This window comes from Urocampus carinirostris, chromosome 1 (assembly GCF_059441175.1).
Source record: "Urocampus carinirostris isolate Australia breed hairy pipefish chromosome 1, RoL_Ucar_1.0, whole genome shotgun sequence".
Classification (NCBI taxonomy): Eukaryota; Metazoa; Chordata; class Actinopteri; order Syngnathiformes; family Syngnathidae; genus Urocampus; species Urocampus carinirostris.
The window spans coordinates 66,651,978-66,679,329 of record NC_142349.1 but is presented as its reverse complement, the minus strand read 5'-3'; the positions used below and the strand labels follow the sequence as shown (position 1 = coordinate 66,679,329).

At 42.1% G+C, this 27,352-nt stretch overlaps 1 protein-coding gene across 1 annotated transcript; it reads left to right on the top strand.

Annotated features, from left to right (window-relative positions):
- LOC148376609 (sodium- and chloride-dependent GABA transporter 3-like) lies at positions 1–26,296 on the top strand. Its single transcript, XM_088326451.1, has 14 exons — positions 1–205; positions 270–404; positions 1,804–1,944; positions 3,494–3,575; positions 3,652–3,784; positions 5,997–6,131; positions 6,219–6,322; positions 8,177–8,301; positions 12,088–12,200; positions 17,105–17,242; positions 17,308–17,410; positions 17,474–17,574; positions 20,653–20,823; positions 26,237–26,296. Exons 1-14 carry the CDS (start codon positions 22–24, stop codon positions 26,294–26,296), a joined length of 1,725 nt encoding a protein of 574 aa, XP_088182577.1. The 5' UTR covers positions 1–21.
- The last annotated feature ends 1,056 nt before the right edge of the window (positions 26,297–27,352 follow it).

The window sequence follows — 27,352 nt, the reverse complement described above, 5'->3', positions numbered from 1 at the left end:
GCAGATCAGGCCAAAGTCCAGATGGAACCCCATAATGGCCTGGAACTGAATCCACTGAGAGATCCTCAAAAACCAAAAGATCCCCACTTGATCAAGAGAGGAAAATGGGCCAACAAGAGAGAGTTTATTCTGGCCGTGGTCGGTGAAATCATCGGTCTGGGGAACGTCTGGCGATTTCCCTATCTCTGTTTCAAGAACGGAGGCGGTGAGAAAACGCCCAATCACACGACGGATTTTTCCTATGAGTCCAACTGATTGCCTGCTTTCAGGTGTCTTCTTGGTGCCGTACTTGTTGTTCCTGGTGACCTGTGGAATCCCCGTCTTTTTCATCGAATTGTCTTTGGGACAGTTGACCGGCCAAGGTGGAATTACGTGCTGGAGGAAAATTTGTCCGTTACTCGAAGGTACTCATGAGATATTGACATATGTCTGATAAGTTGAATCCGGCTCGAAGGACCAAGTGTAACGTTTATTATTTAGTAGACTCTCAAGGGGATAACACAATAATTAATTCTGAATTTGCTAGGAGAACATGAGAGAACCCAACCTCAGATACAAAATTCCAACCTGTTTTCAAAGTCTTCCCCTGAGCACTTTATTCAAATTAAATCTCCTAGGTTATAAAAAGCAGATGGTGAATGGTCTGCATTTATACAGCCCTTTTCATGTCACTGAAAATCAAAAAGCGCTTTCCGATGTACTTTACATTTACTCATTCATACACACACTTACACACAGATCGCTCAACAGCCATGCAAGACGCTGTCAGGAATTAAATATTAAAATGTATCGTTTACAAAATTGTTCGAATTAGTTATCTGACTCCATTAACTGAACACAACCTACATTCACCCAACCAAGGGCGCTCGTTTTCTTGATGGAAAAGATGAACAAGAACAGCCGACATTTTCACACGGGGGGCAGATTTAATTTCATAAACAAATTAACTAAGTGTACTCCACTCGAATTAGTCGAATTAGTGACGTCAAAGTCTCTGGCAAGCCTTCCCTGAAGTCCTCTAGCTTTTCTCCTCTCGGCCCACGTCTCCCCGCAAGATGGCATCTCGACTCCTCTCATGGGCATGCCAAGGAAGCCCCCCCCTGGCGTCACGAAGTCTGAAAAACTCAAAACAACACTGAGCGTTTGTACGTCATCAGGGCCTTGCTCTCAAAACATCGCCTGCCGTCCTCCGAAAGAGTCCTGTTGTCAAAATTCCCCAGCCAAAACATTCCGCATTCGCATCAGCATGACCTGTCATTGAACTATAGCCTACTCGGTGAAAATCTTCATTGCACTCAAAAAATGTAACTTGTATTCAATCATATAAAATCCTTTATAGTCGAATGTATAAAATCCTTCAACGCCTACCTGCTTTTCGGGGCGTTAAGGGTTCAGTGTCTTGCCCAAGAACAGGACGACACCTAAATCAAAGGAGTCAGGAATCAGACCCGCGACCTCTCGGTCCTAAGACAAGCGCTGTACCCTCTGAGCTACTGTCTCTAAAGATCGGTGCTAAAGAGTGTCGGAATTGAAAAACAATAATATTGTTGGCAGATGTAAACAGTGCATAATAGTCAAAATAATGAACAACTTTAAGGAATAAATGGTCAAAGTAAAGAACTGGTGTCTTCTGCAATCTCTCTTGAAGGTTTCGCATATTGAAAACAAAATAAACGTATGAATGTCACTGCCAACATTTAGTCACTTAGAACTTGCTGTTAAACGGTGTTCCACAGGGCTCAATCTTAGGGCCCCTCCTTACCCATCTCTAGGTTTTTGTTCTCATTGTTTGAGTGTTTGCAGGGATAGGGTATGGAAGTCTCATGGTCATGCTGCTTACGGTGACGTATTACATCGTCATCCTGGCTTGGGCCTTCCTCTACTTGTTTTCGTCCTTCCACTCGGAACTTCCCTGGGCCAGCTGCAACAATACTTGGAACACAGGTAAGTCAAGAAAAATGATAGATCGAAATAGACTTGTAATATTGATGTCTTATTGTTGTGAAGACTGTGTTTTTTAAAGGTTTTGTGGCTGTGGCTGGCCTACAGAATGCATTTCTAGAATAGCATCATGCTATGTTGTTACTATGTTATTATTAGGTTTTTATTATTAGGTGTAAGGTCAAACTAGGCTCAGTCGACCACTAAAACAGCTGCCGTCCATAAGGCCACTCTGTGACTGATATAGATTATAGGCTTATTCTAGAATGATTTTTAGAAAAATGTATTATTATTCGAAGACATCTCATGATTACCGATATGAATCACCTTTGGCGCCAACTGCCTCGGACTCTGATTGGCTCCCTGTCCCTATTTATACCCACTCCTATCTTTCCCCTTCTGTCAGTCCGTCTGCAAACCGCAGTTAACACTAGGCAAACCTTTTTCGACCCTGACTCCCACCTGTTTTTTGCTCCTGTCTGTCCCCTGGCTTCGACCAGTTTTTGATCCTGACCACGTCTAATCTACCGTCCTCGCTTTCAACCTCTTTTTGTCCCTGACCACGTCTTCTCTCCTTTCCTGGCTTACGACTCGTTTCTGACCCCAGACCACGTTTTTGCTCTCCTCTCCCGGCTACAGACCCGTTCCACTTCCGCGTTCAGAGCAACCTGCTTCCCGCGTCCAGTAATCACCGGATCGTGAGCGCAACCCTTTCTCTTTCTTCCAATGAAACTTGTCCTGTCTCCGTTCTGGTCCTGACAACATGTTAAGTGAAATTTCTGTTTGTTGCTTTTGATTTTTGATTTTAGGAAAACTGATAGCGGCACTAAAAGGATTTTTGACCTCTGCTTTGCTAAAAAAAAAAAAGACGTACGTGTATAAAAAAATTAAACCGTTAAAGTAGCTTACTAAGAACTAATATCAACTGAAAAAAATCATATATATAAAAAACAAAATCACAAATTCAAATGTTAAACGTGTCAGGACCAGAACGGAAACAGGACCCACTCGCGTTACGTTTACCACAAGTTTTATTGAAGGAGCGAGGAAGGGATGCGCCCAAGATCCGGTGTTCGCTCTCGTACTCGGCTTGTGATCCGAACACGGAAGTGGATCTTCCGTAGCGAGCGATGGGAGTGTCAGGGCCGTAAAGCTGGTCGGTAGCCGGGATTGGGAGAACAAGACGTGGTCGGGTCGGAAACGAGTTTGAAGCTAGGATGGGAGAGCAGACGTGGACGGGATCAAAATGGTTGGTAATTCGGGACGGGAGAGCCGACGTGGTCGAGATCAAAATAGCTCGTAGCGAGAGAAAAATGGGAGCAAAAAACGGGACAGGCGTGAGTCAGAGTCAGAAGAAGGCTTGCCTTGAAAAACAAGAGGTTCACAGAAGGACTGACGAAAGGGGATTGACAGGACAGGGTTTTAATAGTGGGAAAGCTAATCTGTCAACAAGCTGCAGCCGGCTCCGCGTGGGCGGGGCCAATTGGGCGCCATGGCAACTGTGACAAAACCGTATTCAAGAATCTTTATTTTGTGTGTGTGTTCTATTTAGGGAACTGCGTTGACTATCGTAACAGCCTCTCCAAAAATAACATCTCTACAAATGCAACATCTTCTGTGGAAGAATTCTGGCAGTATGTATTATCTCTCACCATTTGCCTGACCCGATCTCCAGACCGCACTAAAGACAACAAAAAATGTCCCCTCTAGGAGACGTGTCCTGCATTTGTCTCCGGGGATCGAACAAATGGGAAGTATTCGTTGGGACCTAGCCGGATGTCTCGTACTCAGCTGGATTTTGTGTTATTTCTGTGTCTGGAAAGGTGTCAAGTCTTCTGGAAAGGTGACGTATGTCAGGACCAGAACAAAAACGGGACCCAATTGCGTTATGTTTCTCACGAGTTGTATTGAAGGAAAGAGACGATCCGGTGGGCACGGGAAGCAAGTCGCTCTCGTACTCTGATTGTGATCCGAACACGGAAGTGGATCTTCCGTAGCGAGCGATGACGATGTCAGGGACGGAAAAACGGGTCGGTAGACAGGACTGGGTGAGCAAGGCGTGGTCGGGATCGGAAACGAGTCGTAAGCCAGAACGGGAGAGCAGACGTAGTCGGGGACAAAAGAGGTCCTAAGACAGGAGAGCCGACAGATCAAAACGCGTCGTAGCCAGAGACAGACGGGAGCAAAAACGGACATGGAAGTGGATCTTCCGTAGCGAGCGATGACGGTGCCAAGGACGGAAAACCAGGTCAATATCCGGGATAGGAGAGCAAAAACGTGGTCGGGGTCAGAAACTGGTCGTAAGCCAGGATAGGAGAGCAGACGTGGTCAGGATCAAAACGCGTCGTAGCCGGAGACAGACCGGAGCAAAAACGGGACAGGTGGGAGTCAGGGTCGAAAAAGGCTTGCCTAGTATACACTGAGGGACGGACAGGACTGGGTTCAAATACTGACAGGGAGCCAATCAGCTGAGTCACATCAGTAATTAAGACAACGTAAATACAGTAGGACCCCCCGGGTTACCGAATGAATGAATGAATGAAAACTTTATTCGAACATCAAAATAAAAACAGAACAAAAACAATAACTCAACAACAAAATAACATTACATAATATGCTCGAAAAGGGCTGGTAAGAAGCAAATGCTTATATTCCCTACCTCTTCATCTTCCCCACCAAATACACAATTACAACAATTGTAATGATATTAATAATAACAGTTATGATATAAAAATAGCATCAATAACACAAAGTTAACTAGACGCACTATTCCCAATCTCCCGCACCACTCATACATACTCCACACACAGACACACACATACTTTTCCTGGTGGTTCTCCCCTTTGGGATTATGAATTCACTACAGCCCCTTAAATTATAATTTCCCTCTTTCCAAATGAATAATTTATGGCTGTTTTCTGGCTCTATGTTTTTGTTGACCTTAAATAGCAGTTGTGCAGTGAAAATTTTTACTAAATCATCTAATTTTAAATTTTACAAAATTTAAGATGTTTGTGCAAATTATATACCTCATAGGTCTTCAAGATGCCTGCCTGCCATTGGGTGATGTCATAAGACTGGGTTTACACTGCAGATCTTAATGCTCAATTCCGATTTTACCGAAATCCGATGTTTTTGTGAGATCGTTTACATTTCCAACTAAATGTGTCTGTCAGGACCAGGACAGGAAGCAGGGAGCAGAACCCACTCGCGTAACGTTACTCACAGTTTATTGTGGAGAAGAGAAAGGAGCGCACACTCGATCCGGGGATCGTTGGTTGCGGGAGTAGATTGCGGAAGTGGTCAAAATCAAACAGATCGTGGCGAGAGCAAAACAGGAGCAAAGCACCGTAAAAAAAAACGGAGATTCACAGGGCTTGGCAAAACACGAGCAAAAACACAGGAAAAACGGAAATTCTCAGGGATGGACGTGTCAGACAGAGTGACAATGAAATGAAATGATCTGCATTTGTATAGCGCTTTTCAAGTCAAGACTTCCCAAAGCTTTACAGTGTGCTTCACCCATTCACACACACTCATACACCAATAGCGGCCGTGCAGCCATGCAAGGCGCCAACCTGCTTATTGGGCGTATTAGGGGTTCAGTGTCTTACCCAAGAACACTTCGACATGTAACACGGAGGAGCCGGGATTTGAACTGATCCCAAGACGAGCGCTCTACCTCCTAAACCACTGCTGCCCCAATGGGTTTCAAGACTTACAGTGAAGCTAAAGGGAGAAGCAAAAACATGATAACCATGGAAATGAAGCTTGCAATGATCAAGATTTGCGAAAAAGGCACACATTTTGGCCGAAGCTAATAAGGAAGGTATCATAACAACTAGATATTATTATTATGACTAATTCAATTTTAATGTTTTAACAAGAAGTACTGGGGTTTGTAATCCATTACCTAAATACCATAGGTTTCTATTCCCTGCCATACGACAATTTCTCCTTGCAATACCCACCTTAGTGATGTAGTATACTGGGGGTCTACTGCAATTGCTGGTTTAAAAAAGAAAAACCATGAAAACATGTGGGTTTCTCTGAAGGTGGTCTACTTCACGGCCACGTTCCCCTACGTGATGATGATCGCTTTGCTGGTCCGGGGTCTGACCTTGCCGGGGGCCATAGACGGGATTCGCTTTTACCTTTCTCCTGATCCGGCACGTCTGTCAGAGCCTCAGGTGAGGAACATTTTATTCTTTGCTTTGAAATATCAAAATGTTTGCACGGTTGTCTTTAAAAACCCTTGTTTGATTGACAAAAAACAGGTATGGATGGACGCGGCCAGCCAGATTTTATATTCCTACGCCGTCTGCACGGGATGTTTGGCGTCTTTGGGAAGTTATAATGACTACAATAACAACTGCTACAAGTAAGAAACAAGTATGTTTTTAAAAAATATATATATATTAATGTATTTTCTTTTGTGTGGTTTACTCTAACAATGTAGCAAAATGATACCCTATGTGCCTACGTCAATTTTGCCATGTACGTTTTGGTTTTTGGGATGGGCTCTTTGGGCTCCTTTCACTAAAAAGAGCTGACTCTTTCACTCTAAACGGCTCTTCAGATTGATTTTTGTTCTTGCATCCATATATTACTGATTATTATGTAAAATTATTTAAATTATGCAAAAATAATGCCAAAAATAGAAAACTAGACGGAAATGAAAAAAAAAATGAAAAAAATACAAGAAAAATGAGAGATGATAAGAAAAAAACAGAAACCAGGAAAAAATGGGGAAAAGCAAGAAAAAAGAAGTAAAGAGCAAAGAAAAGAGAAAAAGAAGTTAAAGATACAAGGAAAAGGGAAACTAGAGAACAGAAGAAGAAAAAACAAACAAAAAAAGTGAAAAGCTAGTTAAAAAGAGAAAAAGAAGTAACAAATAAGAGAAAAAAAGGAAACTAGAGGACAAAAAAAGCAAGAGGAAAAGAAGTAAAAAGCTAGAAAAAAAGAAATAACATATAAAAGAAAAAGGGAAACTACAGAATCTCATCTCATTCGCTGCGCCGCTTATCCTCAGCAGGGTCGCGGGGATGCTGGAGCCCATCCCAGTAATCATTGGGCAGTGGGCAGGGGACACCCTGAACTGGTTGCCAGCCAATCGCAGGGCAAACGGGGACAGACAATTCACTCGCTCAGTCACACCTAAGGACAATTTGGACCGGCCAATTCACCTGAAATGCATGTCTTTGGAATGTGGGAGGAAACCGGAGTGCCCGGAGGAAACCCACGCAGGCACAGGGAGAACATACAAACTCCGCACAGTAAGGCCGGGAGCTGGATTTGAACCCACGGAGGAGGTTCCCACGACCTCAGAACTGTGCCGCACACGCGCTAACCACCGCGCCGCCGTGCTGCCGAAACTACAGAATAAAAGAAGGAAAAATACAAAAGAAATAAATGAAAAGCTAGAAAAAGGGAAGCAAAAGAAGAAGAAAAAATAAAGAAAAAAGGGTAAAAAATAATGAATAAGTAAAAAGCTATGAAAAAGAGAAGTAAAAATAACAAAGTAACAAAGAAAAAGGAAACTACTGAACAAAAAATGCAAGAAAAAAAAGAAGCAAAAAGCTCGAAAAAAGAAGTAACACGTAAAAGAAAAAAGGAAACTAGAGAACAAAAGAAAAATGCAAATGCGTATGCAAAGGATTTAAAAAAATAAGAAGTCAAAAGCTAGGAAAAAAGAAGTCACAAATAAAAGAAAAAAGGAAACTAGAGAGTAAAAAAAAGCAAGACAAAATGTAAAAAGCTAGAAAAAAAGAAAAAGAGAAAAAGAGAAACTACAGTAGAGCAAAAAAGAAAGAATAGCAAGAAAAAAAGAAGTAAAAAGCTATGAAAAAAGGAGCAAAAAAAGAACAAATTCAAGAAAAAGGGGTAACAAAATAAAGAAGAAAAAATAAGAAAAAAAGGACATGATTAAATACAGTTACTGTTTAACCGACCCATAAATTCAAAAAATGTCAGTATTGTGTAACATAAGATACCATTTTAAAACCAAAAATCTCATGTTATAGTGTGACCGTGCAACCTTCCCAATATTACATTACCCAAATCATTCAAATTGAAAAAATCAAGTAGTGTTTCCGTAAAGCCAGCAGAATGTAAATGGTTTGGTTGCCACAATTGGGATTGACCTTGCTCACCATGATTCCAAGTGAAGCTCTCAGACCCGATGAAGCTTGGAGGGAATCAAACACGATACTTCAGACCGTCTTCTCGTTTCCAGGGACACGTTTGCGCTATGCCTCCTGAATAGTGCCACTAGCCTTTTTGCTGGCTTTGCAATCTTCTCCGTGCTGGGTTTCATGTCCTATGAGCTGGGCGTGGACATCTCAGAAGTTGCCCAATCAGGTGAGATCGAAGACAAATAAACACTAGCTCTCATATACAGACGCTGCCCACCTTACAAACCAGACGATTGTTCGTAAGTTGAATTTGTTCGTAAGTTGCTTCAGTGCTATATTTATATATGTTTGTTCAAGGCTTGTATAAGTAACCTGTATTGTTTTGTACTAAAATACAAAATAATCAAATAAAATGCTCTATAAAGATAAATAAAGTTGAGTTTAACTTACTTTTGGAAGATGGGCTTCAAGAGTTAGGCTGCTTCCGCCTCCGTGGTAAAAAGTGGCCGAAAAAAAGCGTCACGACCATTTTCTCAACCGCATCAAGCTTTCTTATTCCACTTTCATTTCAAAAGAAACGGCTGCCTTCTTCTTTACACTTTACACCACAGGTGTCAAACAGGCGGCCCGTGGGCCAGATCAGGCCCGCTAAGGGATTGAATACGGCCCGCGAGACAACACTCAGAGAAGCACAAGAGAAAGACAGGCAGCAGGTTGAAAAATGTCAACCTGATGTTGCCAAAGGTGGTGCCTCTCACAAAGACACTGTACTTGTATTTATTTTTCTCTCTCTGTCTCTCTCTCTCTCTCTCTTCCACACCTTTTCTCCCACTCTCTTTCTCTGTCCCTTTCACTCGCTGTGTCTCTCTTTTTCTCTTCCTTTGTTGCTCTTTGTCTCTTTCTCTCTCTGTGTCTTTCTAACGTCTTTTGCTCTAACTTACTTTTTTCCTTTTCTCTCTTTTCCCTTTCTGTCTTCCTACCCTTTGTGCTTTCTTTTCTCTTTTCTCTCCTTCTGTCTTTCTATTTCTCTTTGGATTTCTTTCTTCCTCTCCCTTTATTTCCCCCCTCTCTCACGACTCTTTTTATCTCTTTTCTTTCTCACGCTCTCTCCCTCTCTCTTCTTTTCCCTCCCTCTTTTTCTTATTTCTTTATCTCTCTTTTTCTTTCTCTTTAATCTAAGTCCGGCCCCCGACAGAATGTTTGTTCTATCGTGTGGCCCCCGAGTTAAAATGAGTTTGACACCCCTGCTTTACACCAACCATATGGAATGGATGCACAAGATATTAAACTATAAAAACATCAAAGTTCCGAGCGCGCTGGAGATACAGTATAGAATGTTTACACACGAACTAGGATGAGGAATCCGGATTTCTTCTTCGGGGTGGATTGAGTATGAGTTCAAAGTACCTCTATGGTTTATTTTCCATAGCACTTGTCTACTTTTATCAGGCATCTTCAGGGCAGAACAAACCCCCCAAAAAACGAAAAAAGAAGAGTTTAGTTGAGCGTGTCTAAGAAATAGGTTAAAGTCATGATTGAAGCCTTGAGTTTTCAAATGCCGCACCCCACCTTTAAGTAATGTCTTATATACAGACGCTGCACTACTTTCGGACGATCGTTCGTAAGTTGAATTTGTTCGTAAGTTGCTTCAATGTTATATTTTGTATGGAATGTTTGTTTAAGGTTTATATAAGTATGTTTAAGGCTTGTATAAGTTACCTGTATTATTTTGTACGAAAAAAAAAATCAACATTTCATAAAATCATTTGCTCTATAAAGATAAATAACGTTGAGTTTAACTTACTTCTAGAAGATAAGCTTCAAGAGGTCCTCCTTCGTGGCCGAAAAAAAGCGATCCAACCATTTTCTCAACCGCATCAAGCTTTCTTATTCCACTTTCATTTCCAATGAAACTGCTTGCCTCTTCTTTACACTTTACACCATTCAACCACGTTGAATGGATGCACGAGATATTAACCAATAAAAACGTCAAAGTTCTGAGCGCGCTGGAGATACAGTATAGAATGTTTACACACGAACTAGGAAGAGGAATGCGGATTTCTTCTTCGGGGTGGATGCTGGGTGAGCTCTCACAGCGCCACACTCCAGTAGAGGCGGAAAGAAGCACTACAGTAATATCCTGTGCTCGGGAAAAAGGTGCACACGATACAAAATCTAACTTTACAGCAATGTGCGGATATTTTTCGACATCCCGAATGTTTTTTTTCGTAAATACCGTTTTTAGTAAGTCAAATGGTCATAAGTAGGTGGGCGTCTGTATTACTGAAGAACACCCTCAGAGTACGGAAAAGCCCTTACTTGTAAGGACCAGAACGAAGACAGGACCCACTTGCGTGCGTTTCTCTTAGTTTTATTAGGAAGAAGGGAAAGGGTAGAATAAATACACAAACGTGGGGAGCAGGTAACTCAGACGCGGAAGTGGTATTTCCGTGGCGAGCGAAGGCAGTGTCGAGAGCGGAGAAAAAACGGATCGATGGCCGGGACAGGGGAGCAAAAACGTAGTCAAGTTCAGAAAAGGGGTCGGAGTCGGAAATCAAACAGGAATCAGGACAGGAGAGAGTCAGGGTCGAAAAGGCTTGCCTAGCGTGAGCTGAGGTTCGCAGACGGACTGACAACGGGTGATAGGAAGACGGGGGTTTCAAAACAGGCAAGCGGCCAATCAGCGTCCGAGGCAGTTTGCGCCAAAGGAGCAGACTCAGGTGCCTCGCGTCAGTAATCATGACATTACTTAAAGAAAATTCCTGTAATATATACGCCCGAGCTCAGAACTAGAGAACAAATTAAGGACATTTTGTTGTGCCCATTTCATTCTACTACAACACTTTTTCACAAAAAAGACATTTTAACAAAAAAACCTGTTTATGGCCAAAAATGCACTCATCAAAATAAGAGAACATTCAAGAATATTGAATCTTTACAAAACTACAAAGCGCGTGTTTGGTACAGTTCTGAGGTCATGGGATCGAACCTTCCTGTGTGGAGTTTGCATGTTCTCCCCGTGCTTGCGAGGGTTTTCTCCAGGCACTCCGGTTTCCTCCCTAGGTGTGAATGAACTTAATCATGGAGTTGTCTGTCTCTGTGTGCCCTGCGACTGACTGGCAACCAGTTCAGGGTGAAGATAGCCGGGATGGGCTCCAGCACCCCCGCGACCCTACTGAGGATAAAGGGTGCAGATAATGGATGGATGGACGGATTGAAGGACCACACTTCAGCGATCAAAACTAAAATAAAATTAAAAATACTAGACTGAGCTTTGCTGAGGAGCATGTTGTGGAGCTATGGAATTAAACTGTGGACAGGGTTGGGTAGGGTTACTTTAACTTGATTACTTTCAATGACTTTTGGATTACTCCAATACCAAATATGCTAATAAAAGACAAAAGAAACTAAATATGAATAAAATGACTAAATTTTGTGCAGGCTTGCGGAGTAACGGAATACATGGAACGGCAAAAATGATGTTGGCAAGCTGTTTGGATTTATTTTCATTTTGTTTCTGTCGCATTTTATGTTCGTTTTGCCGGATATCAAAGAGATCAAAGCCAGGAGAGAAAGCTTACCACGTGTTGTGAGTCATCATTTTATTCATTTTTAGTCTCATTTGTCTTTTATTAGCATAATTGGTATTGGAGTCATCCAAAAGTCATTGAAAGTAATCAAGTTAAAGTAACCCTACCCAACTCTGACTGCGGAACAGTGAGATGGTATCCATTTTTTATAAGTAGTTCTCCTATTTGGATCGCTCGTGTACTCAGATTGAAATACATGTTTTGGTATAAAAGCCGGTGGAAAACAACATGCATGAGTATGCATTACAGTTATGTATGCAAACATTCCAATTGAGTGTTTTAAAGATCGGTGTGTGTGTGTGTGTGTGTGAGGGGAATTTAGTTGCATAAGCGAGAGGGCCTTATTTACAAAATGACAAGGCCAGCTTTCCCTCGTAAATCTCAATGACACGTATTGACCCCCTGCTTCGGGTCACTGGCAGGTCCGGGCCTGGCCTTCATCGCTTACCCTCGGGCGGTGGCCATGATGCCTCTCCCGCAACTCTGGGCTGCTTTCTTTTTCATCATGATTATCTTCCTGGGACTGGACAGTCAGGTGAGAGCCTCTCTCGGTAGCATTACTCTCACAAAATATTTTGGACATAAATGAAAAAAACAAATAGTGTTATTTTCTAAAAAGGTCCAAATGAAGCACAATGTGATTTTAGATCATTGGCCTCAGTAAACTATGTGGAAAAAAATCCAAAAGGGCCCTTTTTTAAAGAGGGCAGGTGGTTAAGCATCACCTAGTGTAGATCCATGCACACCAATGCTAAAAGCTGTTCTCATGTTGTTTGAGGTGTCCTTAAAAAGTTGAAAGTATATATTTTTTTTCTCCATTAAGTATGTTTTTACAATGTCCAACTAAACTCACAAAGCCTTTATAGATTTACAGATATAAAACAAAAATGACCCGACACTGAGTACTGTCCAAAATGTCCTTATGAAGGGGAAGGCTTATTAGGGTTAGGGTGATTAGACACACTTGTACCATTTGCGGGTGAGCAGAGGTGCACCAGATCCTGACACAGCCTCTCCCTCAAAGGCTGGGTACTAAACACCCCCAAAAAATGAAAAAAGAATTACAGAGGCTGCAGGAACAGGATGGCTGAAGGTCCTTGCTGGAACAGTGAGAAGAAGAGGCCAGGGTCTTCTCTTGCAGTCAGGAAAGGGAGCCAAAGTGGTCAGGAACTCTCCTTGCAGCCAGAGTAGGGAGGTGAAGCTACCGGGGACTCTCCTCCCAATTGGAGCAGGGAGCCGAAGCGACTGGGGACTCTCCTCGCAGGCGGAGTAGGGAGTCGAAGCGACCGGGGACTCTCCTTGCAGCCAGAACAGGGAGCCGACGCGACCGGGGACTCTCCTTGCAGCCAGGGCAGGGAGCTGAAGTGACCTGGGACTCTCCTCCCAATTGAAGCAGGGAGCCGGAGCTACTGGGAACTCTCCTCGCTGCCGGTGCAGGGAGCCGAAGCTACCGGGGACATATCCTCGCAGCCAGAGCAGGGAGCCGATGCGACTGGGGACTCTCTTTGCAGCCAGAGCAGGGAGCCGAAGCGACCGGGGGACTCTCCTCCCAGTTGGAGAAGGGAGCAAAAGAGATCAGGGGCTCCTCTTGCAGCCAGGGAAGGGAGCCAAAGTGGCCGGGGACTCTCCTTGCAGCCGGAGCAGGGAACCGGATCTACCGGGGACTCTCCTCCCAATTGGAGCAGGGAACCGAAGCGACTGGGAACTCTCCTTGCTGCCGTTGCAGGGAGCTGAAGAAACGGGGACTCTCCTCGCAGCCGGAGCAGGGAACGGAAGAAACGGGGACTCTCCTCGCAGCCGGGCAGGAAGCCAGAAGTGCCTTGGATTCTCCCCGCAGCTGGGGCAAGGAGCCGAAGCAGGGAGCCAAGCCATTTGGGGTTTCTCCCTGCAGCCGAGACAGGGAGCTGAAGCGGCCATGGCGTCTCCTTGCTTCCAGGCAGGTTTTCCTGGCGGGGTGATTATGTTATGATTTTGTGCTGGACCCAATTTCAGGAAGCAGGAAACGGCAAGACGCTGAAAAATAGACGGCATTTAATAACAAAATCATCAACAGAGTAACAAACAAGCAGTCTGAAACAATAAATGAGGTACAGTTGGAGTTCGTTTCCACAGCGACGGAGCCCGACATGACCAAGCCGATGCTGAAGTCGTCAGCTTATGAGCGTGGACACGACCTAAACGCGCAGAACTTCATCCACCACAGCAAACACAGCCGCTCTTCGCTTCACCACGGCTCGTCCCTCGGGAACCTGACGCCTTGCAGCAGAGACTACCGTCAATCTGCAGAAACCATGCAGTTGAAGTCAGCCATCTTGTGCGGAAAGGACCGCGGTTACCGCCAGTCGTACGTCTCAGTCTGCTCATCAGGCAACCACATATCCGATGGACGATCTCCCGCCAGGCACGGCCAGTTGTCAGAACACCATCTAAGCAGTGTTGTTCTATCCCCTTCCTCCCCCACTCGGAGAGTGTAGGGCGCCAGACTACCTTCTCTCCTGCTCCGTTGACCACCTGGAACGGCCCCCTTCACTCTCCCGGCCAGGACAACTACTTTGCTGTGCCTCCGTCGACCTGCTGAGTGGCGGCAAAAGCTTCCAGAGAGTGCGGCCAATGCTGGTCATCCCTGCTCACTACATACGCCTTCCTGGGGAGCACCCCCTTTCAAGTCAGGCCCTTTTGCTTCAGACAGATGAGCAGAGCGACCTGGAGACCATACAAGCTGAACTCAACGCCTCACAGTCTTCTGCACAAGCCCTAAAGACTGCGGCCCGCATCCTATCGAGCAGGACGAAGGAGAGAAGCTTGCATCCATTCCTGGAGCGCTTGGGGACACTAGATTGTGTCATGAACCAGAACGGACTCTCGGATCCAATAGCGTTAGTTTCAAAAGTGTTTTTATTTGAAAGAGTTGTTGGAGCTGGCTTGGGACGTCGGCGCTTGTCGGTCGTCAGCCTCTTCGGGCGGAATGACAGCTCCGTGACGGGTGGACGGACGGTACAGCTGAGCGGGTAGGTCGATGGCCGGGACGGGAGAGTAGGTCGCAAAACGTGGAACGGAAACAAGTCAATAACGGAAGGCAGGCATGAATCAGGCAAGAGGAGTCGTGGGTACCTTGTAGTCTGGAGAAACACTCAGGGATACAAAGAGTATACCCGGATGTCCATCTCTGGACGCAGACCGCTTAAGTGGAGAACGTCAGCCAATCAGGAAGTGCGCTCCAGCGCGCCAAACGATCGCCCCAGGTGACTTCACTTAGGCAATCACGACAGGTTGGTGGAAATCAATAGCGAAGACACCCTCTTGGCAGAAAAGACTTTAATGGAGCTCAGAGGTGGCAAGCCTCTGCCGCACCCTCGCGCCTGGTTCGTCTCGCTGGACGGTAGCTCAAACGCTCACATCCGGCACTTGTATATTGACCTCGTATATTGACAATAAATAGGTTAGAACCAGAGACAAAAACCAAACCTCTGAAACAAATATAAAACTGGAAAAGGGTGATGGTATTGATGGTGGAAAAACGGTGTGGAAAATGAAAATCCACCCGGACACTGGATGCTGTCCAAAATATCCTTATGAAGGGTCAGGCGAATTAGGGATAGGTAAAGGGAGATTGGACACACCTGTCCTAATTACAAACCGATTAGGAGCCCTCTAGTGGACGGAGGTGAGCCAGACCCTCACAATTATATTTAGAAATTGTCACGAACCAAGAACAGAGAAGGGACCCAATTGTGTTCGTTTTACTTTTTTAAGAAGGAGGAAGGGACTTGCACCCACGATCCGGGGACCCTCGGTCACCGGTAGCAGATCGCCGGGAACGCTGAAGTGGCACTTCCGTGTCGTGCGCAGGCAAAGAGCGGGGAAAAAACAAGTCGATGGCCGGGGCGGAGGAGCAAAAAAGGTCGGCAACGGGAATCAGACGAAGAACAGGGCAGGATAGAGTCAGGAGTCACAAAAGTTTGCCTAGCGTGAAGCGTAGGTTCACAAACGGTCTGACCAGTTCTTTTCGGAAGACGGGAGTTTAAAAAGAGTCCAAGCGGGCCAATCAGGTCCAGTGGCTGTTGGTGCCAACGGGGCAGCCACAGTAATCATGACAGAAATGCATGCCAAACTGGTATCCCTTCACGCTAATTTGTAACATAAAAGTATCTCTAAACTGGTGACCCCCTGATCGAAAAATGTCACAGAAAATATAATACCTGTACGTTTTTGCCATACAAAGTACGTTTATTATGCATTTTAAGACGTGTACCACGTACAAGAAAATCTCTACGGAAAACGCAAATTTGTCAATGATGGGTACCATCCGGTATACATCGACTATCACCAAACGGCAAACCAATCAAGTCAAAGGAGTTCGCCGCGGTGGCCTCTATCTCGGTATCGTTTTTTTTCCGTTGCAAACGAAGCGAGCGGTTTGATGCTACTGCGTGCATGCGTCTGCCGCCTCAGATTTTAATGCGGTAGTTATGTAGTGAAAGGAAGTCCGTCTCTTTTTAGAGAACCGGCTTTTTCAGCTTAACTCATTAAAGCGAGCCGGCTCTCGAACGGCTCACTTGCTTTGATGCATTATATTACGAATTATTATGTTGTATAAAGAAGTTAAGAAAAAAAGGAAGTATGAAACGAGAAAATGAAAAAAGACAGGTTTGTGGTTATCCCTTTAATCAGTATATTACCAACAATAATTTAAGGCAGGAAATGAATTCATAATTGTAATAAGGAAATTCTGCTTAATTATGTTTGCATGTATATTTTTCCTTCTACAGTGAACGTCTAAGCGACTTCATTTTTGAACCTTTTTTTATAATAAACCTCATTCACGTCGAGCAACTCAGGATCTCACAACAAAATGTTTATTACAATATATATGATATGACGAAACACATGCACGGCGGCGCAGTGGTTAGCGCATGTGTGGCACAGTTCATGTCATGGGAACCTCCAGCGTGGGTTCAAATCCAGCTCCAGACTTCCTGTGCGGAGTTTGTATGTTCTCCCCTTGCTTGCGTGGGTTTCCTTCGGGCACTCCGGTTTCCTCCCACATTCCAAAAAAAACATGCATTTCAGGTGAATTGGCCGGTCCAAATTGTCCCTAGGTGTGAATGAGCGAGTGAGTTGTCTGTCCCCGTGTGCCCTGCGATTGGCTGGCAACCAGTTCAGGTTGTCCCCTGCCCACTGCCTGATGATTGCTGGGATGGGCTCCAGCACCCCCGCGACCCTACTGAGGATAAGCAGTGCAGCTGATGAGATGAGATGAGAACGAAACACATATACAGTATAACATGTTAAACGACATAAATAAACACGTTTGAAAAAAAAAATGGTGTAAGATTATTTTGTATTTTGTTAGGGAAAATATGACAGTTTGTAAGGGCATGGAGCCCTTTCAAAATAAAGAGGCCCATTTTACAAAACAATAAACATCTGTTTGTGCAGTTTGTGTATCTCGAAGGTTTGGTCACATCCATATCGGATTTATATCCTTCCGTCTTTTTCACCGGACACCGCCGTAAATTCCTTTTGCTCGGCCTGTGCGGTTTTTCCTCGTGCATCGGACTTTGTATGGTCACCGAGGTAAGCCGGTGTTTCCTCCTGGTTTTTGCGTCTCTATTCGGGCTAACGTTTCTCGTTTCCCTCAGGGAGGACTGTACGTCTTTCAACTTTTCGACTACTATGCCTGCAGCGGGATTCCCCTCATCACTTTTGCCCTTCTGGAGTGTCTTTGCATAGGATGGATATATGGTGAGATTTCACAAAGAATTTCTTTCTTATCATAAGATGATGAAGTGATTTTCTCTCTCCAAGGTGCTGAAAATTACTACAGCAGAATCAAGGATATGATTGGCTATCGACCTTCGAGTTATTTGAAATATTGTTGGAAGTTTGTGACCCCTCTTTTGGCTACTGTAAGTACATTTCGTTTTTTGGCTTATAAGTTAGGCTTAATAGTTAGCTAGAAACGCAGTAAGGTGCAATAAACTAAAAGAGGCTAAATAGCTAGCTGAGAGAGTAAAAAGCCAGCTATGTATCCAGATAAAAAGCTAAAAAAAAATAGCTAGATAGCTAGCTAGAAAGGAGGCAAAAACGTAGCTTGATAACTTGTAAACAAAGATAAAATATTGTTTAGATAGAATGCAAAAATGTAAAAGGCTAGATATGTAGATTGCTAAATAGCTAAAAAGTAGCTTAATAGTTAGCTCGAAACGTAGACGGGTAAAATAAACTTAAAGGGGCTAGATAGCTAACTAAAAGAGTAAAAAGGCAATTATATATCCAGATAGAAAGCTAAAAAATTAGCTAGGCAGCTAGCTAGAAAGGAGGCCAAAATGTAGCTTGATAACTTGTAAATAAAGATAAAACATTATCTAGATAGCATGCAAAAATGTAAAAGGTTCAATATGTAGATGGCTAAATAGCTAAAAAGTAGCTTGATTGTTAGCTAGAAATGTAGATGGGTACAAGAAACTAAAAGAGGCTAAATAGCTAGCTGAGAGAGTAAAAAGCCAACTATATATCCAGATAGAAAGCTAAAAATATAGCTAGATAGCTAGCTAGAAAGAAGGCCATAATGTAGCTTGATAACTTGTAAATAAAGATAAAATATTATCTAGATTGCATGCAAAAATGTAAAAGGATAGATATGTAGATTGCTAAATAGCTAAAAAGTAGCTTAATTGTTTTGGCTCCTTTGGCTACTGTAAGTACATTTCGTTTTTTGGGCTTACAAGTTGGGCTTAATAGTTAGCTAGAAACGTGGATGGGTACAAGAAACTAAAAGAGGCTAGACAGCTGGCTAAGAGAGTAAAATGCCAACTAAATAGCCAAATAGAAAGCTTAAAAAAGCTACATAGCTAGTTAGAAAGGAGGCCAAAATTTTAAATATAAAACATTTGCTAAATAGCTAGATAGTATGCAAAAATGTAAAAGGCTAAATATGTAGATTGCTTAATAGCTAAAAAGTAGCTTAATAGTTAGCTAGAAACGTAGCTGGGAACAAGAAACTAAAAAAGGCTAGATAGCTAGCTGAGAGAGTAAAAAGCCAGCTAGATATCCAGATAAAAAGCTAAAAAAATAGCTAGATATCTAGCTAGAAAGGAGGCCAAAATGTAGCTTGATAATTTGTAAATAAATATAAAATAATATCTAGATAGCATGAAAAAATGTAAAATGCTCGATATGTATATTGCTAAATAGCTAAAAAGTAGCTTAATTGTTTTGGCTCCTTTGGCTACAGTACATTTCGTTTTTTGGGCCTAATAGTTAACTAGAAACGTAGACGGGTAAAAGAAACTAAAAGGGGCTAGATAGCTAGCTAAAAGAGTAAAAAGGCAACTATATATCCAGATAAAAAGCTAAAAAAAATAGCTAGATTGCTAGCTAGAAAGGAGGCAAAAACGTAGCTTGATAACCTGTAAACAAAGATAAAATATTGTTTAGATAGAATGCAAAAATGTAAAAGGCTAGATATGTATATTGCTAAATAGCTAAAAAGTAGCTTAATTGTTTTGGCTCCTTTGGCTACAGTACATTTCGTTTTTTGGGCCTAATAGTTAACTAGAAACGTAGACGGGTAAAAGAAACTAAAAGGGGCTAGATAGCTAGCTAAAAGAGTAAAAAGGCAACTATATATCCAGATAAAAAGCTAAAAAAAATAGCTAGATTGCTAGCTAGAAAGGAGGCAAAAACGTAGCTTGATAACCTGTAAACAAAGATAAAATATTGTTTAGATAGAATGCAAAAATGTAAAAGGCTAGATATGTAGATTGCTAAATAGCTAAAAAGTAGCTTAGTAGTTAGCTAAAAACGTAGATGGGTACTAGAAACCTAATGAGGCTAGATAGCTAGCTAAGAGAGTAAAAAGCCAACTAAATAGCCAGATAGAAAGCAAAAAAGCTATATAGCTAGCTAGAAAGGAGGCCAAAATGTAGCTTGATAACTTGTAAATAAAGATAAAATATTATCTAGATAGCATGCAAAAATGTGAAAGGCTAAATATGCCGTTTACTAAATAGCTAAAAAGTAGCTTAATAGTTAGCTAGAAACGTAGAAGGGTACAAAAAACTAAAAGAGGCTAGATAGCTAGCTTATAGGGTAAAAAGCCAACTGAATAGCCGGATAGAAAGCTAAAAAAGTGAGATAGCTAGCTAGAAAGGAGGCCAAAATGTAGCTTAATAACTTTTTACCTAGATAGTGTACAAAAAAACTTGCTAAATAGCTAAGAAGTATAAAAAAGTAGACGGGAAAAACACTAGATAGCCAGCTAGAAGGGAGGCCAACATTTAGCCTGAAAATTATAGAATATTAGCCAGATAGCATGCTAAAAATGTAAAAAGCTAGCCAGATAACTTGCTAAATAGCTAAAAAAATTATGAAGAAACTAGCCATAAAGCTAAAAAGGCAGCCAGATAGCTAGCTAAAAAAAACACACATTTTTTGCTCATCGGCTTTATAAAACCCATGAATCAATAACAAGATGGATAAAATTCTTATTATATTATCTTAATTAATTGCTTGAAAATAATTATCAATTTTTGTCCATGCAGCCAAAGAACTGGAATTTATTTATTTGTATTCCTAAATATAACAATTAAACATGCTACTACGTTATTAGCCCTGCGATTGGCTGGCAACCAGTTCAGGGTGTCCCCTGCCCACGGCCCGATGATTGCTGGGATGGGCTCCAGCACCCCCGCGACCCTACTGAGGATAAGCGGTGCAGCTAATGAGATGAGACTACGTTATTACTATCTTATTACCAGGTTAAATATTAAAAATAGGGTTAAATTGACTCAGTCAACCAATAAAAAAATCATTTTACTAGAAAATCACAATGACCCAGAACTAGTGAACTATTTCCAGAACAGGTGCGCAGGCACCTCAACTGTCCCTAGGGTGCACCACGTTGGAGACCCCTGTGCTAGAAGAAATATGAACTCACTTGGTTATAAAATATGAAGTATCCCTTTTCCGGTTCTTCTCCGTAGGGGGTACTACTCTCCTTTGTGATCCATCTCAGCCCGCTGGAACACAACAGCTTGTACCAGTATCCCTGGTGGGGGCATGCACTGGGACTGCTCCTTGCATTCTCCTCAGTGGGAATGGTTCCCATGTGGATTCTTTACAGTATCGCCAAAACGCCGGGATCCATCCCTAAGGTGCCGATACAGTACTACCTCGGGTATCGCCGTTAATGGACCCCCTCCCACCCTCTAATTTTAAAAATATTTTTTCTCTTTTACTTCACATCTTAATGAATCAAATACCCGGTTCACTTCATGGAAATCTGCGTTTACTTTCCTGTTCTGTCCTCTAGAACTTATGTATCAGAGGTCTCAACCTCGAGGCCTGGGGGCCAATTGCTGCCCCCTGGATAACAGTTTGAGGCCTCTGCTTTAAAAAGCAAGTTTAAGGGACAGTGTTTTATTTGCCCACTAGTGGCCGCCAAAAACGAGTGCTAAAAGCACAACAAACAAAGAAAAAATATGGAGACACATAGTGCCCAAAATTCAAGTCATTTCAAGTCATTTTTATTTGTATAGCCCTTAATCACAATTAGTCTCTAAGGGCTTCACAAGTTATTACATATAAGAAGATTAGGTTACTCGTATGCTATAGAGTAGAAGTGAGTTTTAAGCCTAGATTTAAACATTTCCACCGAGGTTGCAGATCGGATATCAGGGGGAAGAGCATTCCACAACACCGGTGCCCGGATGGAGAACGCTCTCGAACCAGCGGAACACTTCTTTGCTCTTGGGATCACCAGGAGACCGGCGCTCTCGGAACGAAGGCTTCGGGCCGGGACATAAGGGCAGATCAGATCTGAAAGATACGAGGGGGAAAGTCCATGTATGATTTTGTATAGTAGTAGGAGAACCTTAAAATCGCATCTTAGGCTAACAGGGAGCCAATGCAGGTTAGCCAAAATTGGGGTGATGTGATCATACTTTTTTGTCCTTGTTAAAAGCCTCGCTGCAGCATTTTGTACCAGCTGAAGACTCTTGAGTCTGGTCATCGGAAGACCGGAAAGTAGTGCATTACAGTAGTCGAGACGGGAGGTAACAAACGCATGAATTATGATTTCCGCATCCGACTGAGAAAGTATAGGACGAATTTTAGCAATGTTACGGAGATGGAAGAAAGCGGTTCTAGTAATTTTCTTCACATGTGTTTGAAAGGACAGATCAGGGTCGAAAATGACACCTAAATTTTTAAGTGAGTCACTCTGTGTGATGTGGCAATTGTCCAAGTTCACTGCGGTTTTAGAGAATAAGTCACGGGACTTAGAAGGACCAATTACTAACATTTCAGTCTTTTCAGGGTTAAGACGCAGGAAATTGAGTGACATCCACTCTTTTATCTCAGTGAGGCAGGCCTCCAAAGTTCCACAGTTTAGTGTGGTAGATTCCTCCATCGGGAGATAGAGTTGAGTGTCATCTGCGTAACAATGGAAACTGATGTTATACTTGCGAATAATATCACCTAGTGGAAGCATATAAATGCTGAAGAGAAGGGGGCCAAGCACTGAACCCTGCGGAACACCACAAGTTACACTAAATGGCTCAGATGTCAATTCGCCATATTTAACGCAGTGTGTCCTATCTGAGAGGTAAGATCTGAACCATAATAGGACGTTTCCTGAGAGACCAATCCATTTTTCCAACCGTTCTAGCAAGATAATATGGTCCACTGTGTCAAATGCAGCACTAATGTCCAGCAGCAGCAAAAGTGATGATGCGCCCGAGTCCATTGCCCGTAGGAGATCATTGGTTACCTTTACAGGGAGTGCAGAATTATTAGGCAAATGAGTATTTTGACCACATCATCCTCTTTATGCATGTTGTCTTACTCCAAGCTGTATAGGCTCGAAAGCCTACTACCAATTAAGCATATCAGGTGATGTGCATCTCTGTAATGAGAAGGGGTGTGGTCTAATGACATCAACACCCTATATCAGGTGTGCATAATTATTAGGCAACTTCCTTTCCTTTGGCAAAATGGGTCAGAAGAGGGACTTGACAGGCTCTGAAAAGTCAAAAATAGTGAGATATCTTGCAGAGGGATGCAGCACTCTTAAAGTTGCCAAGCTTCTGAAGCGTGATCATCGAACAATCAAGCGTTACATTCAAAATAGTCAACAGGGTCGCAAGAAGCGTGTAGAAAAACCAAGGCGCAAAATAACTGCCCGTGAACTGAGAAAAGTCAAGCGTACAGCTGCCAAGATGCCACTTGCCACCAGTTTTGCCATATTTCAGAGCTGCAACATCACTGGAGTGCCCAAAAGCACAAGGTGTGCAATACTCAGAGACATGGCCAAGGTAAGAAAGGCTGAAAAACGACCACCACTGAACAAGACACACAAGCTCAAATGTCAAGACTGGGCCAAGAAAAATCTCAAGACGGATTTTTCTAAGGTTTTATGGACTGATGAAATGAGAGTGAGTCTTGATGGGCCAGATGGATGGGCCCGTGGCTGGATCGGTAAAGGGCAGAGAGCTCCAGTCCGCCTCAGACGCCAGCAAGGTGGAGGTGGGGTACTAGTATGGGCTGGTATCATCAAAGATGAGCTTGTGGGGCCTTTTCGGGTTGAGGATGGACTCAAGCTCAACTCCCAGTCCTACTGCCAGTTTCTGGAAGACACCTTCTTCAAGCAGTGGTACAGGAAGAAGTCCGCATCCTTCAAGAAAAACATGATTTTCATGCAGGACAACGCTCCATCGCACGCATCCAAGTACTCCACAGCGTGGCTGGCAAGAAAGGGTCTAAAAGAAGAAAAACTAATGACATGGCCTCCTTGTTCACCTGATCTGAACCCCATAGAGAACCTGTGGTCCCTCATCAAATGTGAGATTTACAAGGAGGGAAAACAGTACACCTCTCTGAACAGTGTCTGGGAGGCTGTGGTTGCTGCTGCACGCAATGTTGATCGTGAACAGATCAAAGCACTGACAGAATCCATGGATGGCAGGCTTTTGAGTGTCCTTGCAAAGAAAGGTGGCTATATTGGTCACTGATTTGTTTTTGTTATGTTTTTGAATGTCAGAAATGTATATTTGTGAATGTTGAGCTGTTATATTGGTTTCCCTGATGAAAATAAATAATTGAAATGGGTATACATTTGTTTTTTGTTAAGTTGCCTAATAATTATGCACAGTAATAGTCACCTGCACACACAGATATCCTCCTAAAATAGCTAAAACTAAAAAAGCCCCACTCCAACTTCCAAAATATTCAGCTTTGATATTAATGAGACTTTTGGGTTCATTAAGAACATGGTTGTTGTTCAATAATAAAATTAATCCTCAAAAATACAACTTGCCTAATAATTCTGCACTCCCTGTATCAGAGCTGTCTCAGTAGAGTGGTTAGCCCTGAATCCTGATTGCATCGATTCAAAGAGATTGTTATCGGACATGAAATCATTCAGCTGCTGTGCCACTACTTTTTCAAGTATTTTAGAAAGAAACGGTAGGTTTGACACAGGTCTATAATTACATAAGTTTTCTGGATCTAGGTTGGGTCGTTTCAGTGTGGGTTTAATGACAGCGGACTTAAAAGCAGCTGGAACTACACCAGAGGCGAGTGATATGTTTAAAATATTTAGAACTGAAGGTGCAAGAACGCCAAAGAGACCTTTAATAAGTGAACCTGGAAGTGGGTCGAACTGGCAAGTCGTCGGTTTGGCAGTATTCACCATCTGTTTAAGATTTTCGAGTGACAGTTCACTAAAACGGGACCAAGTCCCTGGACAGCCACCATGTCGTGCATCTAGGGATTTGAGTGCTTTAGTATGTGTTGAATTAATATTGTCTTTAGCAATTTCTTCCTGTATGCTCTGGATCTTCTTAGTAAAGAAGACCATTATGTCGTGAGCAGAATGGGTGGAGCTATCTGGGATAGTCTGTTGCCTTGTAAGTGATGCTACAGTGTCAAAAAGGGCCTTGGGATTGTTCTTTTGTGACGCAATCACTTTCGAAAGGTAGGCTGATTTTGCAGAGGCCAGGGCCGCTTTATACTTCAACAAACTATCACACCAGATTTGATGGAAAACTTCAAGCTTGGTAGCGCGCCATTTTCTTTCAGATTTCCTGCATTCTCGTTTAAGGGATCTAGTTTCATCAAATGCACCTTATTACTTTTAAAAAGAAGAGGATTATGAAAAGAAAAAGAGAAGAGAAATTAAATAATAAAGTGAAAGGAAAACAAGGACAAACCAGAAAAAGGGAAAAATTGTCATGGACCGGAACAGGATCAGGACCCAAATGCGTTTCTCACACAAGCCTTTTATTTTACGGGAAATGGGGAGTCACGAGATCGATACCAATTGCCCAAGCAGATATCGGACAGTTGGGGTCGATACCGGACAGGACGGGACGGACAGATATCAAAACAGGATATCGACAATAAACAGGCCAAACTAGACGAGAACAAAACTGGAAACTGATATTAAACAACGGGAGAGACAGGATTGATATCAAAACAGGATATCGACAATAAACAGGACAAACTAGACGGGAACGAAACTGGAAACCGACATTAAACAAGACAAAATAAACGGGAACAGTAACGGACAGGAAATACCAACAGGAAAAAGGACGGAGTCAAAACCCACGTCTTGCGGGGCAGAGGTTCGTTGAGGGACTGACAAAGGAAGAGTGGGAGCACTGAGCTTAAGAGGAAAAGCCTATATGCCAACGAGCCGGAGCTGGCGCCACACGGGCGGGGCCAATGGGGCGCCATGGCAACTGTGACAAAAATGAAAAAAGAAATACGACAAAACGTAAAACCCAAAGAGAAAAATGAAAAGAAAAATTAAAAAAAGAGAAAAATTTAAAAAATCAAAAGAAAAAAAAGGAGAAAAATGCTTTTTTGTTGTTTTTTGTCTTTTTTTCTCTTTAATTCCTTTCTTTTTTTTCTTTCCAGTATTTTCTTTCTTTTTCTCCATTTTCCTTTTTTTTGCTTTCCTTTACCCTACTTTTCTTTTCATTCCTATTCTCCTGTTTTACCTATTTTTCTTATTTCTTCTTCCCTATTTTTGTACCTTTAAAAAAATATTTTTCTCTTGTTTTTGTCTTTCTTTCAGAAAGGCTGGGTAAAAATTGGAAGAAAAGGGTGCTTTTTGCTTACTTTCAGTCTCCGTAGAGTCATTTTTAGTTGCACTACACATGACAGCGACATCTAGCGGACAAATGTAAAACACTGTCCCTTTGAGAACAGCAGAATGTTTTGATCAGCGGGGTTTTTGTTTAAACCTCATTCGGCCCAACCCAACCAAACCCTAGCTTCAGCAGCCTCCAACTCAATTGAGTCTGAGACCCTTACCATTTATCTTTTCATTATCAATTAAAAAAAACGCCAGTCATCCTCTAGGGAGCGCCAAAGACCAGGGAGATGCTTTCAGCTGGTATAACAGGTGGAGAGGTCCAGGTTTGTTGGCGATAGAAAGCATCTTCCTCTGTTTAGCCAATCAGAATGCAGAAAACGTGATGAAAATCACAAGGTGTCCCCTGTATAGTCTTCCCTTTATTTGTGTGGCATTAATATTGTTCCCCCTTTTTTTTTACTTCACAGAGGATAACCTCCTTGACGACGCCAACAGACAAGTCACTATTTCACGTGGATAGATCCTGAAAAAATAGATGATTTTGAAAGGAAAATTTGAAAGCAGTAAATGAAAAGTGTCCCCCAAAACCACGTGTCTATAAGGATCCTCACTTAAAACTGAATTTATGTGAACGAATGTGCTGTTGTGTTGTATAATTCAAGTTGACTCGATTAAAAATAAACAAAAATCAACTCTTAACACGATTCGTTGATTTTGCCGCTAGAGGGCAGTCGACTCCTAAAACGGGGGAAAATAGAAGGACGCCTTGATTCATAAATTAAACATTTTTATTATGTTCTTTCGAACTAAATATATGGCACAAAAATCTCTCCACTAGAAATGTTTGAGGATAATTTTTTTCATAAAATAAACAAAAATGTATCGCAATTAAAGCAAAAAAATAAACCATAATACAGTACCCGGAAATATAGCACAATGTTGGATTACGAACAAAAACATAAATCCATTTTTATGCTGACTTTCAAACAATATTTCTTGGTATTAGAATCATGATTTATCTATGTATTTGTGTTTTCATTTATATATAATGAATAAATAAATTACGTTTAAAATACCATATGTAAATAAACACCTAAACAACGACTGACTAAAATAACTGACAAAAAATTGTTTTCTAAAAAGTTTAATAATTAAAATTATAACTAAATATATTCATACAGTTTAAAATCTTTAGTATCACTTCTTAAAAACCGATTCCAGTAGCGTACGTTTGGTTATCGGACTCTTCAGAAATAATTGATACCAAAACGATATCACGCAATGGCCATTTTTTATTACCCCATAAAACCAATTTTGACAAAAAAATCTGTCTTAAAATATAATATTGATATTTTTCTATCGTTTTTAAATCCCCCTTTTTGAAGGCAAACTAATAGAAGATGGTAAACAATATTTCTTCCGCTACTATGGTACTTTTAAGGAATTCCAGGTGTATTAACTTTTGTTTAAATACTTTTAATCAATATTATGTCATTAATTTATTATTTGATTTAATTAATGTATTTATTTTATTTATTATTTGATTTAATAATTTAAATAGTAACTTTTAATATTAACCTTTG

Coding starts and splice junctions, on each gene's coding strand:
- LOC148376609 (XM_088326451.1), top strand. CDS start 22: ATGGAACCCCATAATGGCCTGGAACTGAATCCACTGAGAGATCCTCAA. Junction 1,945..3,493: donor CAACAATACTTGGAACACAG/GTAAGTCAAGAA, acceptor TGTTCTATTTAG/GGAACTGCGTTGACTATCGT. Junction 17,411..17,473: donor TTGCATAGGATGGATATATG/GTGAGATTTCAC, acceptor TCTCTCTCCAAG/GTGCTGAAAATTACTACAGC.